Source organism: Dasypus novemcinctus, chromosome 9 (assembly GCF_030445035.2).
Source record: "Dasypus novemcinctus isolate mDasNov1 chromosome 9, mDasNov1.1.hap2, whole genome shotgun sequence".
Taxonomy (NCBI): Eukaryota; Metazoa; Chordata; class Mammalia; order Cingulata; family Dasypodidae; genus Dasypus; species Dasypus novemcinctus.
In genome coordinates, this window is record NC_080681.1 from 114,093,894 (window position 1) to 114,112,154 (window position 18,261).

Sequence of the window (18,261 nt, forward strand, 5' to 3'; positions counted from 1 at the left end):
GGACTGAACTAGACAGCAAAGAAAGGAAACGGTAAGGAAGGAAATGTGTGTTCCTCCGAGGAAACCGAAACCGCACCACCCATTTCCACGCGGCGGCGCCAGGGCAACGGCGGGTGAAAGGTGAGGGGACGCCGAGTCCGCCGCCCGCGCATCCTCCGGGAGCCGCCCTCTTGCGGCTTCGCGCGCCCCCTCCCGTCTCGCTGGCTGGGGGCGCGGCCGCCAGCGCGCGCAGGGTGGGGCGGGGCCGGCGCGGGGGCGCGCGCGCGCGGGGCCGCGGGCAGGGGGGCGGGGCGGCAGAGCTCGGCGGCTGGGCCTGGAGGACAGCGGCGGCGGAGGCGACGAGGGTGCGGAGAGGCGCCGGGAGGCCGTTCGGGACAAGGGCGCCAGGAAGGGGGGGAGCGCAGAGGTAACGCAGAACGGAAAAGGTGGGCGGGGAATGTGCGCTCGCTCGCTAAGCCTCGAAGGCGAGCGGCAGAGGCCGCCCGTCCCGGGCGCCGACGCCGCTCCCTGAGAGGAGGGGGCGGGGCGCTTGGGGTCCCGGAGGTGGTGCCTTTTGTCTGCCTTCCTCGGCCGCCCCGCCTCTCCTTCCCCTCCCCCCTGCGCCCTAACCCCCAGCCCCTCTCGTTGACACCTCCTCCAGGGCCCTCTAGCGCGCGCGCGCCCTCCCGCCCTTGTTTTGTTTGGAATTGGGGGTAAAGGGGGGAGGTCTTCCCTCGTCTTAGAACTCTGCGTCACAGCGCGCCTGCGCCAGCGTCTTCCCGCCGCGTTCCGATTGGCCGAAGGCCTGCGCATGCTCCCAGGCCCGGAGAGGGCCTGTCCGCCCCCGCGCTCCCCCTCACCCCACTCCTCCGAGGTTTTCGGAGCCGGTTCGAAAGATGCCGGCGGCGGTGACTGGCTGCGGCGGACCCGCCCCCCCGGGTTCTCCGCCCCCGCCGCTGTCGCCGCCGCCGCCGCCGCCATTACGGAGCTCCCAGTGGTGAGTGTGCGGAGCGCTGGCTGCTCGCGGGCCTTAGCTTCTTGTGTTGCAGGGGCGGGCGCAGCCCGGGTTATCGCGTGGGTCCCCGCCGCGTCCGCCCTTGAGCGTGAGCTCGGAGCTGTCACCGCGCTGAGCCTCGCCCTGACGCCCCCGGCGTCCGCCGTCGCTGAGCCTTTTACATCCTTTGCCTTCACTGCCTTCATCTTCGCTCTGACCTCTCCCCCCAGCCTTCTGCGCCTTCACATTTGGCTCCTGTAGCCTTGCCTTTCCCTGCCTCTTTGTGTCTTTGCTGTTTTTTTTTTTTAACTTCATTTCTCTTCAGTGCTCTGTGGGTGAACGTTTTAGAGCTGTTGGCACTCTTGAAAAGGCTTAGCTGTAGCTGCTGCTGCTGCTGCTGCTGCTGCTGCTGCGACCGGCGGCCTTAAGCTTTCGTTTTCCCGTATGGCATAAGTAGAACTTTAACTCACAATGCTTTAGACGATGTGGTTTCAGTTAAAGCTTTGCTTTTAGTGGGTACTTAACGCTAAAATTGTGCAAAATGAACGTTTGTAAAGAGAGACAGGAGTGATGAAGTGAAAACCCTAGGTCTGGGTTTTGATACCGAATCTGTGACCTAGGCAAGTCACTTAATTTTTTTTTTTTTTAACTTTTTGAGAGGTGCCATTCTCTCCTGCACAGAGGACTATACACAATGAACTTTTACTGCCCTTACGCGTATTAAATTCTTTGTTATTCTGCTTTCTGAGTTTTCATCACATAGAAAAGTATACAAGAACCAGTGAAAAACACATGTGGGAACTCAGCCGGGAGTTGGTGATCAAACTGTCTTGTATTAGAGGAAATTTGATGTGACTAGTGTCATTTTTAAAAATACTTTAATCTTGTTTAACCTGGCAAGATATAAAAACCATTATTAGCTTTTTAAAATTTTATTGCCCCCTTTTAAGTGTAATTTGCTTCAAAGTAGAAGTAACGTTTTAAAGTTTTTTAATGCTTACTTGGAAGATTGAGGGAGGGCAGTTGGTGGGGGAAGTATCTTGAACTCTTCACATATAAATGAAAATCTTAACTCATTGACAAATTAGGTGGTGAGCATTAGGAGAGCAGGGACCATGTAATGTTTTCAGCATTTGTGCCCTAGATAAACACTAAGTACACCCTGATTTATTGAAGGGTGAAAGTGAAAAAAAGTGGCTAGCAAATTACTTTTTGTGACATGACTCATTAAGTCTGAGAATAGTGAAAGACTTTAGATTGGGAACAATTTGAGATGTGTAACATAAGCAGTGTATAACATAAGATAATGTATTGCACAAATTTTATGGTGAAATAAGAGAATAGTACTTTGCCTAAAATGCATAATTTTTAGGATATCATTAAACTAAAATACATGATAAGCTCCCCTTTTTCTTTTGATTCCTCAATGTAAAGAAAGTAAATTAAAACTGAAATTTTGTACTTTTTACTACTTCTATCCTTTATTGCCTGCATTAAAACAGTTTAAGCATTTGCCCTTGAGAAAAGCAAATATTTGTAGTGTTAATCTAACATTAAATTAAAAAATAATAATAATAAACTGACGACCACAGGAAGACTACATAAATCACAGATAAACTCAGATTTTTAGTTTTCAACACTTAGTAAAACCCAGATGGAAAACTAATTTGTTAAGTTTCATTCATCTTTTCATTCTTTCATTAAACAGATATTTTTTGAGCAGCAGATGTATGGCGGGTATGTTCTAGGCACCAGGAATAGAGCAGTGAATTAGCCAGATAAGATCTCTGCCAGGGAACAAACCTGGCAGCCTAAAGGTCTGATCATTTAGAAGTGAAGCAACCAAAAGTTTAGTTAATAGTTGCATGGTAGTGATAAGACAGTATGAATTAAGTATCCATATATTTTTGTTAGCCTTGTAATAAATAATGTAACCTATTAACCTACAGACTGAAACTTTAAGTTTGATCAATTTTACTAAGGAAATTCAGAGCTGAGGCATGCATTTCTTAATATTTGTCCCAAATAACTTTGGATTTTTTGAGTGTTCTTCATGCATACTAAATATAATAATATTAGTTTTCTTTCATTCAACTTTTTTTCAGTATTTATACTTTGTGTTAGACGCTGTTGAAGGCACTGAGAATCCAGTGGTGAATTAAAATTTTAGTCCTTGTGGTGCTTATGTTAAATTGGAAGAGACACATAGTAAACTTCTAATTTCAGGTAGTGTTAAGTGTTATATTAAAAACTGAAGAAGAGTAAGAGGAATTGAAAGGCCTTTCTAAAGGGTGACATTGAGTAGAAACCTGATTCTCTAGGAAAAGAAGTTTTGAGAACAAGTGGAAAGACCTTAAGGCATGGTGAAAACAGCATATTCTAAGGGCCAAAAAAAGATCTGTGTGTTTGGAGTGAAGAGAATAGAATGATGAGGAGAGAGATAAAGGCAGTGGTAGTTGGCAGGTTTTAAGCAGGAGAATGCCAGGTGCCAGGATCATTCCCCCCGTAAATTGTATGCAACGAGGAAGACAGGCAAACCAGTTTATTTCTTGGTTATCCTTTCCTGGACATATTTATCCAAGCTAATTTAAATTATCTTCCTTATCTTTACTTTAATGATATCTTTATGGACCATATACTTGTTGTTGCCCTGATTTAAATTTCGAGTCAATTTTTATCATTTTGACATTAACAGCAGCTTCCTGTGCCTCTTCCCCTTTATTTTTAACCCAATATTTGTTTAATTTTGAGTAATTAGTGAGTACAGAATAGACTGGAAAGGTTTTGATACTTTTTGTTTTTGTATTTTGTTTACAAGGAAAATATTTTTTTAAGATATTTTTTGATTTATCAAGGAAAATAAGTATGTAAATGCTAATTGGATGAACCAGTGGGTTTTATGTTAAAATAATTCCAAAATAAATTTTTAGATTCCAGAAATTTAATAATACCTTAAACCCAACTTTGCCCTCTTACGAAAGATCAGAAAACAGCTATTTTTATATCTTTATTTTCAGTTCCCTGAAACTAATTGCAACATGAGCATTTTTTACATGAGAATTTTAAGTAGTACTTGCAACAGTTAATGTTTTTTAATATTATTGGTATTCCTAATGGACAATTAATTCATTTTAGTGCATTTTACTTTTTTGAATTCTTTCAGTTCCCTTTGCTTGCAGCAGTAAATGTCTGGTGTTGCCCTTGGTGTTCCCATAAAAAGATTTTCCCTATAAATGTGAAAATATTCTCTTATGTTTGAATTTTGGAGCTTACCCCAATTTTTTGTAGCTTGGAATTATTATCACCTGACAAGTTGAAAAGCCCTTAAATTCCTAGATAAGGCTAGCATTTAAAGTAGAAGTTGAATGACTAATCTATCATTCCCCAAGTCTTTGTTACTTGCTCATTAGCCCAGAGATCTAAACACTTAATCATTTTCTTATATTAAGGACTTTTTGTTATAAAATGTTGTTGAATCCCTGGTGAGGTTTTATTTCGGGGAGGGGGTATTAATGATCAGGTAAACTTGAAGGAGGATATGGGTTTTCTCTTTAAATGTTTAAAAATGTACTTTCTTCTCTACTGGTTTTGGTTATATTTAAGACATGACAAATAAGGTCTTAGAAGTATACTTCTCTTTGTCTGGAAGCTCTTAGACTGGCAAGTTCTTCAGCAGTATTTTGCCCTTGTATTTTCCTTTAATAGAGGGGAAAAAATGGAAATGGAGTCAAGATTACAGTTAACTTTCTTGACCAAACCTTTAAGAGCAATAATGAATGCTTTCCTTCTTTGATAAACTGATCTTTGACTAAACATTTTCAGTACACTGTCTTTAAGTCTCCATGTTCTATCTTTTTTGAGTTCCTGATGGTAGCAGGAGGGGATGGGATTAGGTTTTTTAGGAGCTTTCTTGTCTTTATTGCCAGTGTTCCTGTGGAAGGTGCAACAGCTACTGTGGCTTGTGCGTCTGTCTTATTCGCTGCTTTTACAGAGTCTATATTTTGATAGTGGTTTTATCTTTCTGAGTAATAACTGACCAAGTCATCTGTCACCTAACTATAAGTTTTTTTATAGTTATATTTTCCTTTTGGATGTGTATTAATTTGGACATTTTAGTTTAGTTTTGTTTCTGTTAATCTTCACACCAGGTCTTTTCTGTGCTTTAGGTTGACTCTTCACCACACTGAAACCATTAGGAAAAATCCTTGTGGTTAACAGCAGAGGCTTCAGAGTGTAACCTGTACTCGGGCCTAGAAATAATTTTAAATGGCGACTGATACATCTCAAGGTGAACTCGTCCATCCTAAGGCACTCCCACTTATAGTAGGAGCTCAGCTGATCCACGCGGACAAGTTAGGTGAGGTAGGGGCTGACGCATTCTTGAAGCTCACTCTTGGATCATTCCCTGATTGACTTCAGGCCCTGCTGGGTCCTTCTTGGTACATGTTCCTTCCCCTACTTTGGGGAGTCTGGGTTGTAAATCTGAAAAAATCAAATAGATATAAAATTCTCTTCATCTTCCCTTTTCCCTCAAATTCCTGAGAAAATCTCATACCTTCTAAATTTATTCCAAATCAAGTATAATTGTTTCTATTTGAAATTCTAGCTAAAATAAAATATTTTGAAAAGTATTTCTTAAAAATCATATTTCAGGGAGCGGGTATAGCTCAGTGGTTGAGTGCCTGCTTCCCATGTACAAGGTCCCAGGTTCAATCCCCGGTACCTCCTAAAAATATATATTTCACTATTTGACTTTAAAAACTTGTTAGAAGTAAATTGCATCGGATCCTGGAGTCGACTTGAAGAATTCTCCTACATCTTCTGATACCCAGTTAGGCCCCTTTAGAAAGAAAGATAGAAAGAAAAGAAGTTTTTAATGCATGTTTGATTGTGGCCATCTCTTCTCTTAGAAGGTAGAAGATAGCACCATGCCGATTCGTCGAGCTGTGAATTCTACCCGGGAAACTCCTCCCAAAAGCAAGCTTGCTGAAGGGGAGGAAGAAAAGCCAGGTAAAGTAAAGCAGTGGTACAACTTGGAAAGGCAAAAGTTTCTACTCAAATTTGGAGTGTCTTATAAATCCTCTTGAACTTAATTGTTCTTTTTTCATGGTTAAGTATATTGAGGGAACATCTAAAGAGAGAAGTGATGGCTATTTAGCATGTCATTGCTAAGCTATGTAGACAAAGTAGGGTTTTGTCTTGTCTCTAAAGATTATTTAGAAATTGAAATTTTCTTGTTCTTTGAATTGAAAATAGAAAAAATGGTTGGGGAGGACAAGAATGGTCAAAAGAGTAGCATTCTGGGCATAGGATACCAGTGGATGAAATCTCTGGAAGAATGGGAGAAGGAAGATAGGACCATTGGAGAAGACCCCTTGCTAAAGGACTTTGACTTTCAGAATGACAATGGAAGGTTCACCCAGAAATCATCAGGAGGCCTTAAGGGTTGCAAATGGTTGATCAAAACATTGGTCTGTAACTTTGGTATTGGTGGAAAGAAGATTGGCCATAGAAAGGTGGGAATGTAATCAATCAGCTTAGAGTATTGGTGTTCCTTTCTAGCATCAACCACTTCTTCCTTTCTCTCTCCTTCTCATGGCCCTTTTCTTTGTCTCCTTTTTCCTTTTCCTTTCCCTCTTCACCCTTTTTTTTTTTTTAAAGGAGGTTCTGGGGCTTGAACCCGGTACCTCAAGATGCTCAAACGACTGAGCAGCACCTGCTCCCCTCTCCCTTACCTTTTATCTCAGGTTTTACCAGGGATGAACACATTATGATCTCTGTTTCAGGGTTCTTAGAACTAAATATTTGCTGACTGGCATAGATTAGGAATAGAAAAAACAAAATGCACACCTTGTTACCTTTATCCCCTGCTGCACTGGGGCAGACATTATTAACCAGCCAATATGCTTTTCCCAGTGGACCTGTATTTTGTCTCAAAGTTCTTAGATGAATGCTATAAGCAATTTAGGTCCCCAGTCGGTGGCAGTTAGGAGACATGGAACCAGCATATAAAGAAGTAAAAGGCTCTGGTGAGTTGGAGGTTGATTTTCTTGTCAAGCAATGGGATAAAAACCGTTTGGTGGTCCATCTTCATATGCGTTTAACAGCCAACTGAATCACAATTGATGTTTTATTTCAGAATACATGATAGAGGACAGAGGAGGGGTACAAGTATAAGGTGTTAGAAAAATCACCCAAGGGTCTATGAAAATTTGAATGGTTTACACTGGATAAGAGCAGAAAGTCACTTCACAGGTTACATGTTTGTATAATCTCTCCATTAATTGTTTAAGGGGTTTAGTAGGTTGTAGTATTTTCTACGTAGAAATAGATTGCACTCATGTTTTAAATTTTATAAATCCTACATTTTCCACAGGGGTTAGTCATTTTTAATAAAGCAATGTCTTGAATTTACTACAATAAATATCTGTTGAGTGACTGAATCTTTACCAACACATAAACTCTCAGCCAGTTGTTTTGGAGAAGAGAAAATAACGCGAAATTAAGTATAGGGAAATGGATGTGGCGCAAGTATTTGGGCTTCCACCTACCACATGGGAGGTCCTGCATTTGGCTACCGGTGCCTCTTGGAGAAAGCAAGCTGTCATCGCCAGCAGGCATGGCAAGCTGACACAAAAAAAGAGACACAAAAAGGAAAGGCAGTGAAAGACATAGCAGACCAGGGAGCTGAGGTGGCCTAGGTGATTGAACACCTCTCTTCCACATTGGAGGTCCTGGGTTTGGTTCCTGGTGCCTCCTAAAGAGAAGATGAGCAGGTACAGAGAACACATAGCAAATGGACACAGAGAGCAGACAGCAACTGCAACAAAGGGAGGCGGGGGTTAAATAAATCTTTAAAATATATACAGCTCCATTATAGAAAAAGCCAATAAACAGTTCTTAGCTTTTCCTCCTTCTTGGAATAAGGTACTGTATAATCATATGATTAGCTAATAGCAAGGTCTTACCCATACAGCCAGTTTGGTTGTAATGAAGGTCAAATTGTGATGGGGGCAGTCAGAGAGGAACAACTCATGAGGAGAGATACATTGTGATGCACAATTCATCTTACTGTGGAAAACCTAAATGCAGTTATCTGTATCCCCAGATACCACTGTTAAAATTAAGTTCTAGTCTTAATACTTGGTGATATTAAGCGTATGGTAAACAGTTCTGGAAGCAGCAGTACAAGTGCTGGGTTACAGGCTTCCCCTAGAGCATATTATATAATCCTCATAACTTTGTGAGGTAAAGATTACAAGTCTTGGAGATGTCGGAGAACTTGCCTTAAGATTATAAGGCTTGAAAGTAATGAAGACTGAACTTGAATCCAGGTGCATCTGACTAAAACTTTGAGTTTGTCTGAACAGTTATGGGAAGGGTTTTTGACTTACATGGAAGCCTGTTGAAGAACATAATCCAGGAAGGGACTTGCAAATGCTAGTTAACCATTCTGAAATTTATGACTTAGAATTCCATTTGTTGAGAAACTAGAAATTCCTTGAGTTACATTTATATGGTTTGGAAGTATCATTTTTAATTCTTACATTTATGTGAAGGCTTTGAAAAGTCTTCATCATTATTCTACTAGTTTATATAATTTAAATAACCAAACTTTTAAATGATCAAATGAGAGTATACTTTCATTTTTAGCCTAATTTTTGCCATTGGAATCCTTTTCCTTGATGTTCCTGCTTGTTTCCTGAGGTTCTGTGCTTTATGGTAGCTGCTTAGACACTGAGGAAAAAAGGCACAGACAAGTTACAGCAGACTTAGATATCTCCCTTCTCATATTTCTAGTCTTAACCCAACCATTCCACTTGGAAATACGTGCTTATTTTCTGTTACTTAATCTTTTTCTAAACTTTGTTGAATTCTCATATGACTAGTTTCTTAATTATAAATCTCTTGATTAATCTGACAGAGCAGAGTAATTAAGAGATTTGGGGTAAAATGAGTTTCCCTTTCTATGTATTCCCTGGTCCGTCCTTTTTTTCCATAATGGTCTATATAAACAACCACCTATTCAGACATAAAGAATGAAAGAAAAACGCCCTCAGTCATTTGTTCTTCATTTAGAATTCATCTCTTAATTGGAACACTTGGCTGATCTGTTAAGATAAACTTTTACCCTTTTTTTTTTTTTTGACTGAAGCAGTAATATAGCTATTTGATACATTTCTGCTCACCTGATATTTCAGAACCAGACATAAGTTCAGAGGAATCTGTCTCCACTGTAGAAGAACAAGAGAATGAAACTCCACCTGCTACATCTAGTGAGACAGAACAGCCAAAAGGGGAACCTGAGAAAGAAGAGAAGGAAGAAAACAAGTCTTCTGAGGAAACCAAAAAGGAGTAAGGAGTTATGCCTTCTTGCGTTTTATAATTTGACAAATTCCAGTTGTGAAAAGAACTGTATATAACATTGGTTTGATGCTACGTATTTGCTATTTGGATTTAGTTTTTGAAGTTATCATTTGAAATAGGTTCATTATGTAGTTGTATGGCATATTAGAATTTATAATAGTTAGCAGAACAGTGGTTTGAATAATATACAAGTAATTCTTTTGGACTTGGAAATGTGTTTTTGTGCTTAGAATCTGTTGTGGGAGTATATGATAGTTTAAGCATTCAGTGGAAGTTCAATAGGAAATGAAACATGACTAAAATCTGTCCTGAGGGAAGCGGACATGGCTCAAACGGTTGGGCACCCGCCTACTACATGGGAGGTTCCAGGTTCAGTTTCGGGTGCCCCTAAAAAAGAAGAGTAGGACAGCGAGCTGACATGATAGGCTGGTGCACCAAGCTGACATAACAAGATGATGCAACAAGGAGACAAAACAAGGAAGCACAATGAGAGACACAAAAAGCAGGAGTGGAGGCAGCTCAAGCCATTGGTCATATCCCTCCCACAGGAGAGGTCCTGGGTTTAGATTCTAGTGCCTTCTAAAAAGAAGACGAGCACACGGCCAACAGCCACAGAGCAGAGAGCAAGCGCAAACAACATGGGGGGTAATAAACAAAAAAAAATCTTTTTTTAAAAATGTATCCATCCATTTGGACTAAATAAATTTATTAATATTAAAAAAAGAGAAAAACCTCTGTCCTGGGAGATGCTTCACCGTTTAATACCTTATATCTGTGCCAGGAGTGAATTGTTTTATTTTGTCATCCATTGAATTATTAAAGTGTGACTTTAAGAATCTGAAAGCAGAATTTACTGTTGATGATCTGTACAAGGTGGTGATTCTTTTTGATTTTCAATTTTTTTTTTGCAGGAGAATTGGTAGCTTTCATCCTACTCTTTATAATTGATTAAGAGCTGTTAAGGATTTTTTAAGTAAAAGAATAACTTAGTAATAACTATCTTCTAGATGTAATAGGAATACTTTATCAGTTTCATAGATAAAGGTCTGCAAAATTTTTAGCAGTTACCCTGTATTTTTATGTGTTCTAGTGCATCTGTTATCTGCATGAAATGCTGTTATTACCTAGATTAAAATTTGTGTAATGCTTTATGGATTGTAGAATTCTTTTTTTTTTTTTTTTTTTTTTTTAACTTTCTATTTGCTGAAGTTATTCCCAAGCCATAAGTTTTTGTTTCTTCTGGGATATCTTTTTCTTCTATGCAACGTCTTCTGGTTTAGGAACAATTTGTTCTTTTTCAGTAAGGATCAGTTCATTGTGGCAGGGGAAGTTCATGTATGGGTTAATCCGACATTGAGCTCTGTAAGTACGCCGGTGCTTCTTGGGAGTTTTATATACCTGGATGTGCTCATTGACCAGAAAATCTACATCTGAACCCTTAAGGTTCAGTATTACTCTCTGCATTTTTACGCATGTGCAACAAAATCTCAGTACTCTTTGGGCCACCAACCCTGTGTCCAGCCCCACTGTTTCGCCTGGGCACACCTACCAACATTACCATTGTAATGATGGAATGGTACATATTTTTTCTGTAATGTGATATCTTTCAGATACTTTTGGTAGCTTTTTGAATATGCATACCCTTGATGGCCTGGGCGGTTTCTCAGGTGTTCTTAAAGTGAACACGAAGATTTAAACCTCTTGATTTGCACGATTTTGTGGGGTTTTCTGGGTCAAGGGAATAGGGAACCATTTTCAGAGATCACCTCAGATGACTTATGGGAAGAGCCAGAATTCTTTTGATAAACATAATCTTGCCAACAACCTTGCAAAGTAGATGGTATTATAATACTATTTCACAGCTAAGGAGAATGAGATTCCGATCACTTAATAAGATCATAATGCTAGTAAGTGATGGAGTTAAAATTCAGACCCTGGTTTTCTGACTTCAGAGCTTGAGTCCTTTCCACCATGGCGAGGTGCATCTGTTGTAGTTGTTAGTAGCTTGAAAGCACTTTTTAAATTATTCTGTGTCTCCACACCAGTGCCAATTTATGTGGCTTCTCTCTCCTGCACCTAAAATAAAGTACCTTTTTGGTTCGTTTATAATACCTAGTTTTTAAAATTGTCTAATTTTGTTAAATTTTGCTTATTATGTATGTCACCTTAGGATGTGAATAAATTACTGATTTTTTGTTCCTCCTCGGTCTTTTCCTCTGACTTTATAACTCACTCTGGAGAGTTTATCTCACATAGTAACAATTCTTTGTTTTAAAGTGAGAAAAATCAGTCTAAAGAAAAGGAGAAGAAAGTGAAAAAAACAATACCTTCCTGGGCTACACTTTCTGCCAGCCAACTAGCCAGGGCCCAGAAACAAACACCGATGGCTTCCTCCCCACGTCCCAAGATGGATGCAATCCTAACTGAGGCCATTAAGGCAAGTTTTGTTTCAAGCCAGTGCACCTTAGGTTTATTTTATTTGTCTTTTGCTTATTTGAAAATGGCATACTTCTGTCCACACATAAGAAATTTTGATGAGCTTCCTGAAAGATGTAAATAGAAGAAAACCACTGTGAGATTCATGTTTTTATGACATGTTTTGTGAGCACTGTTAATTTTTTTGTTTTAAAAAAATCCAGATTTACTATAGAAGGTATTCTTACCATCATATTTAGATTTTTTGTACTTAGTGTATTGGTTAAGAGATTTTGGCACTGATTATAATTACTGTACGTTTATAATTTGAAGCTTTTCTTCTCTCAATATAGTTTTTATTTGAAGGCCAAAAATATTAATTCACTTAGCAGACATTTTAAAGACTACCTTCTCTGTGCCAGGTAACTCTGCTGGTGATGGAGCATAGAATTAGGCAGATCCTTGCCCTTTTTGGAATCTAATCTTGATTCAGGGTAATTGGAAAATATTAAGAATTTTATTTAAAAATATATATATCATTAGGTCTATTTTCAGAGCCAAATGTCTAATAGTGACAGTGGTTAGCTTTCACACCTGAACTACAAGAAACAGTCTTAAAATCCTTATTTTTTCATTACCCAGCCATTCCAAAATGCTTACAAAAATGATCCTCCTTGCTTAGCTTTATGACTGCTGTAATGCATTAAGTGGCTTTCATTAGCTTATGTGATTATCATATATGACTTTATCATTTTAATTTTCTAACCTGATCTTGCCTTTATTGTGCACATTTTTCTGATTGATTTTTCCTTATTTATTTCACTTAATCATTTAAAATAGAACCATAGACTCATTCTCATTCTCAGGAACTCTTGTCACTTGGGTCTGAGTCAGAACTGGGGAGAGAGGGATATAGATCAATTTAACCAAGGGTGGTGTACATAGGAAGGAGCAACTTGGTTGTCAGTCTCAGAATTCAAGGAGCACTGACCCAGAAATTGGAAGAGGGTTTGCCTTCAGGTCTTTTCCTTCACTCCTTCAAGACTTATACTATCACTTTGTTAAGCAGGCTTTCTTGGTCTAGATACCTTGATTTTAAGAAAGATCTCTTCATCGTATATCCTTCCTTCAGGTATTTCACTTCATGATCACTTAGCTTGGGTTTGGGGTATGGGGGAAGCAGGTTAATAGGATGGAAAATAGACTAAAATTTTGAAACAGTGAAAGAAAAAGTAAAACTAAATTTTCTTCCATGCAGTATAAACAATCATGATTTCAGACTATCCCTATCATATTCTCTGTCCAAAAGAGTCCTGATGTCTACTACCATCTTATTGTCACTTTGGTGGAACAAAGGAGTGTTTGTTTTAGCATTGGAGAGTTCCTTTCTGTTTGATTTTCTTTGCTTTGTGTTTTATTGTAAGGTCAGGGATAAACGTCAGTAGGCTTAAATAGTTCAAAGACATACTTGAATTAGGTGATCAATATTAAGATGACTTGTTTTGTGTTGTTCATCTTTTCCTGGTTTATCTGCATGTGTTGTTTTGCTTTGTTGTGAAGGTATATATTAATAAAATAACATTCAACAAGTCCTTATTCATTGAGAATGAATAGGTACTATGTTTGGTTTATAGACAATGGCAATACCAAATTGGTGGACTCTCCCATTAGATAAATAACAGATGCTCCTTGTATTGTGTCAAAATTTAAAGTTATTGACAGAAATTTAACATTTGCTGCCTTTGTGGCATGAATGAGCTCCTGTAGTCGTCCATGGAATAAGCAAATGGAGTTTAGATAAATAGGATCGAAAGGGGAAAGGGTACTTTAAATTCCAATAGAATGCCCTCAGTTTTGCCCATAACTCCCCTTAAGACTTTGCTGTCTGTATACCCAGTTTTCTGTCATTTATTCAGATTATCTTTGCTTGTTCTCTCTCAGGACATCCACACTAAGCCAGCAGTGAGGTATTGATCTTGGTGTGCCAAAGCTCATGCCATAAAGTGGGCCAAATCAGCAATCCTCCAAACTATAGAAACATCTCTTTTTCTCATTTTGATGGAGATCTGTCTTATAAATATAGAATAGAATTGAAATTGGAAAAGGTTCTTTATTAATACTCAGAATGTCGTTCATGTGTTGCACAATCTCTTTAGCTGTTCTGAGCAATTAAAACTATTGTTGCAGAAATATTTAGTAATTCTTCATTTCTGCATATAACTGAAGTTATCAGAAATACTGTATCTCTACTCTTCCCTTGATGATTCCCCCATTATCAGGTTCACTTCTAAATTAATTTACTCTGAAAATATGTGTCAGACTGTTATCTAATAATGAAACAGCTAGTATAAAGTAATGTGTATGGTTTGAAAAATCTGTTTTTCTAGGCATGCTTCCAGAAGAGTGGTGCGTCAGTGGTTGCTATTCGAAAATACATCATCCATAAGTACCCTTCTCTGGAGCTGGAGAGAAGGGGCTATCTCCTTAAACAAGCACTAAAAAGAGAATTAAATAGAGGCGTCATCAAACAGGTATCAAACAGTTCTTCGTTGTGGTAATAAGACCATTTCATCATGTATGAACTAAAAGCCCTTTTTTGGTAAAATTTAGGCTTTTTGCTTCTTTGTTGTTAAAAATAAATTCCATGATAAAAATGGTTAAGCTTAACCTAGATTTATTATCTGAGAGTAGATTTCAAAACACTCATTCCAGTTGCCTATATAGTTAACTATTTTTCTAGAGATAAGAAGCAATAGATCAGATAATTTTTTAAATAACATTTGTTGAACTCTTAATCTCTTTCGGGACTGCTTGTATTTGAAAGCAACAGTGCTGAAGATGACAAGTTAGGGCTTAAGGAATACTATTGCAACAGCAAAGAGGATAATTGCTTTTGTCTTAGATTTGTTAACTTTAAAGCTTAACTTAAGTGATTAGACTTGGTACCATTATAAATTAACTCTATAAATAGGTTCACCTTAAACTTACTAATATCTAAAACTATTGCAGCCTGTTATGAGCATAGAAAAGCTTGAGTCACTTGAGACTAATACTAATGCCAGCATTGATTTTAGGCATAAATCCATGTTACTTTGCAAAGTGCATCAATGCATTGCTTAGAATCATATAAATCTACAGCTGGAGTGGACCTTACCTTTTTTCTTTAGAGGTCCATAGTGGGAAAATACCAGGACTCCATGGTAGTGGCAGAAATGGCTCTACAGACCTAATTTACCACACTCCCCAGAGTCCTGCTGCTTTTCTTCTGTAGCTTTCTGCTCTGTTTGATTAATATCAAATTCTGTGTCTCTCAAACTTTTAAACTCTGCTTAGGAACGTTCAGTGGATATTTGATTCTACAAATACGTATTGAATGCCTCCTGTGTGCCAGGCACTTGACGGGGTCTATTGGTGAAGAAAAAAACAGAGATTCCTGCCTTTTGGGGCTTGCATACTGACTTTCTCAAAATACTATGAAAGTGGAATTTAAATGGCATTTAAAATGATTATTGATTTAAATGTTTTAGTTTTAGCCAATGTAATTATTAGAGATAAAGACCCATCCTTTGTCATAGTACATGTCAGCTTAGCTAGTGGGCTTACTTCATTGTTTTTCTTGATGAAAATTTAGTTTGTGACCTATTCTTACCCCATAGGCTGACCCTCAGTTTGATGCTTAAACAACAGTTAATAAGGTGAAAGCATTTCAACTTTGGCACTACATTCATAGCATTATTGGTGAAGCTAAGGTGTGGAGGATTGAGGATATTGTGAATCAAAGGTTTATAAAAGTACTTGAAAGCGATATGTAAGATTTCAACGTATCGCGTGCATTGTCTAAAAAATTATTATATAACCTTTCTCGTAAGCAATAATAATATGTTGGTCAACAGTGGGGAACACTGCCTGAAACCGACTAGACTTTAAACTTTTGTCAAGGAGCTATCTTTTTCTTTTTTTTCCCAAAACAGTGAGGGTTTTTCTCGTTTTCTCTATGAGATTGTCCATGGGACACTTCTTGAAAACTTGTAGTAGACTAAACTGGTGTCACGATAGCATTTGTCTTCAATTTTGTAGAAGAAGTAAAAGCTCAGAGGGTCAACTGAGTTGCCCAGTATTGTATAACTAGGTGGTACCATAAATAGGATTCAATCTCAAGTCTTTTGACTCCTCATCCACTAATTATTTTTTCTCTGAAAAATTAAAGTTATTTATATTTGCTCTTGCATTACCATGCCCTGTAATTCCAGAATAAATACCAGAATAATTTTAAATGAAAATATCAATTTTTGCAACTAAAATTATTTTACTTTAGGTAAAAGGAAAAGGTGCTTCCGGGAGTTTTGTTGTGGTCCAAAAATCAAGAAAAACGTCTCAGAAATCCAGAAACAGAAAGGTAAGAAGACAGTGCCACAGTTTGAGCACTGTAATACTATTACTACTACTAAAAATAGCAACATTAATTGACTGTATACCCAGGTTTTAAATAAAATCTACCATGCCTTTTTACTTTTATGTGTATTTTAAGCTCTCAATCTGAGATTTTTATCTCAAAGAAATTATAATAAAAGTGACATTACACAACTGTGGCATGATTTGTTTGGATATGTGAAAAGAAGTGATAGTTTTCTAGTGGTCAGTTGATTTGGCATTAAGACTTTAGAAAAGGAGACGTGGATGTGGCTCAAGTGATAGAGCTTCTGCGTACCATATGTGAGGACCTGGGCTCAATCCCTGGAACCTCCTGGTGAAAAAGAAGAGAAAACATGCCCGCCTGCAGCAAGCCAGTGCCCATGCGAGTGCCTGTGTGGTAAGCCAGTGCCCATGCGAGTGCCTGTGCAGTGAGCCAGTGCCCTGTGCAAGTGAGTTATGCAGCAAGATGATGATGCATCAAGAGAGAGACAAGGGGAGAATCAAGGCGCAGCAGAAACCAGGAACTGAGGTGGCACAGTTAACAGGAACCTCTCCCCATCAGCGGTCTCCAGGATCAAATCCTGGCAAATCCTAGAGGAGAGAAAATGAGAAGAGAAGACAACACAGACAGCAAAAAGACAGCAGGGCAGGAGGAGGGGAAGGGGGATAAATAAATAACTGAATCTTTTTTTTTAAAAAAAAAAAAGACTTTAGAAAAAGGAAAATGAAATGTAAACTTTTTGAAATTTGAATTAAAGATTTGTAAAGCCCTTGAGTTGTGTGTGAAAGCATTTGAACAGAAAGCTCTCTATTCCATAATGATAAATTTTTTGATATTACATTTCAGAAGAGGAACTTGGCAGTGGATCCAGAACCCCAAGTAAAATTGGAGGATATCCTCCCACTGGCCTTTACTCGCCTTTGTGAACCTAAAGAAGCTTCCTACAGTCTCATCAGGAAATATGTGTCTCAGTATTACCCTAAACTTAGGGTGGACATCAGGTATGAGCCTGTGGCCTGGATTTTAAAACACACAGGCTTCTGTTTACTAGACTCGAAGAACTATTATTCCCTGAGCCCTTTTTTCATGAGAAGTGAGAAAGATTAATACTCAGGAGGGTTGCTTTTTATCTGAGGTAGGAGTAAAACCTTTTGTTTTTCTTTTCATATTTCCTGTATAGTTTCTTTTTTTAAAGCCAGATTGTATGTTCTTTTATAAAACCTGGTGTATTGGTCAGCCAAAGGGGGGCTGATGCAAAAGTACCAGAGATCTCTTGGCTTTTATAAAGGGTATTTATGTGGGGTAGAAGTTTACAGTTACCAGGCCATAAAATGTAAATTACTTCCTTCACCAAAGTCTGTTGCCACATATTAGAACAAGATGGCTGCCAGTCTCTGCCAGGGTTCTGCCTACCTCTTCCTCCTAAGGCTCCTGGTGGTCCCAGTTCCTTCAGGCTTTGTCTCTCTCCCCAGGGCTCGTTTCTTTCCAGACTCAGCTGCTCTGTTCTTCCCACAGGGTCAGCTAGACTACCAGGCTTTCTCTCTTCCTGGGGCCTCTGCTATATCTGTGAAGCCATCTCTATTCCTCTGTGTTCTTCTCCTGTGTGTTCACTTCCTGGGGCACCAGCATCAAAAAAACCTCCAACTTTGCCTTGTGTTTTCTCTTCGAGTCCCCACCCACCAAGGGGGCAGGGACTCAGTGTCCTACTGATCTGGCCCAATCAAAGCCTTAACCATTATTTAACCAAGTAAAAGTGAAACCTCTGAATTTAATACAGTCTGATACACCCAGAGGAACAGACCAGTTTACAAACATAATCCAATATCTATTTTTGGAGTTCATAAATAATACCAAACCTGGACGTAACCTTTATGTTGTCAAGTGCTAGAATATTCAGTATTGAACTGTGTGTTTCCCAAATGTTCATTCTCTTTTAGTCATAGCTGAGAATTTAAGAGAATCAGGCTTCTCTAATAGTTAACCTCTCCATATAAAAAGCATCACATCTGCATCATTTAAACATAAAATTCTGAGAAATTTTTTGTAATAATTCACTTGTAAAAAAAGTTGCTGCTTAAAAGCATCACTTATT

At 38.8% G+C, this 18,261-nt stretch overlaps 1 protein-coding gene across 7 annotated transcripts in view; it reads left to right on the forward strand.

Annotated features, from left to right (window-relative positions):
- The first annotated feature begins 275 nt into the window (after positions 1-275).
- Positions 276-18,261, forward strand: part of HP1BP3 (heterochromatin protein 1 binding protein 3) — a 50,537-nt gene continuing 32,551 nt past the window's right edge. Inside the window, exons 1-8 of one of the 7 annotated variants that reach the window (XM_058304226.1) lie at positions 276-425; positions 5,140-5,335; positions 5,884-5,983; positions 9,175-9,328; positions 11,618-11,777; positions 14,143-14,286; positions 16,071-16,151; positions 17,016-17,170. In XM_058304226.1, coding sequence (XP_058160209.1) covers positions 5,240-5,335; positions 5,884-5,983; positions 9,175-9,328; positions 11,618-11,777; positions 14,143-14,286; positions 16,071-16,151; positions 17,016-17,170 — 890 coding nt within the window. In that variant the 5' untranslated portion in view covers positions 276-425; positions 5,140-5,239. Of the gene's footprint in view, positions 426-722; positions 977-5,139; positions 5,336-5,883; positions 5,984-9,174; positions 9,329-11,617; positions 11,778-14,142; positions 14,287-16,070; positions 16,152-17,015; positions 17,171-18,261 lie in introns of those variants that run through there. The other 6 variants (XM_058304225.1, XM_071217741.1, XM_058304228.2 and 3 more) reach the window with 6 other exon arrangements.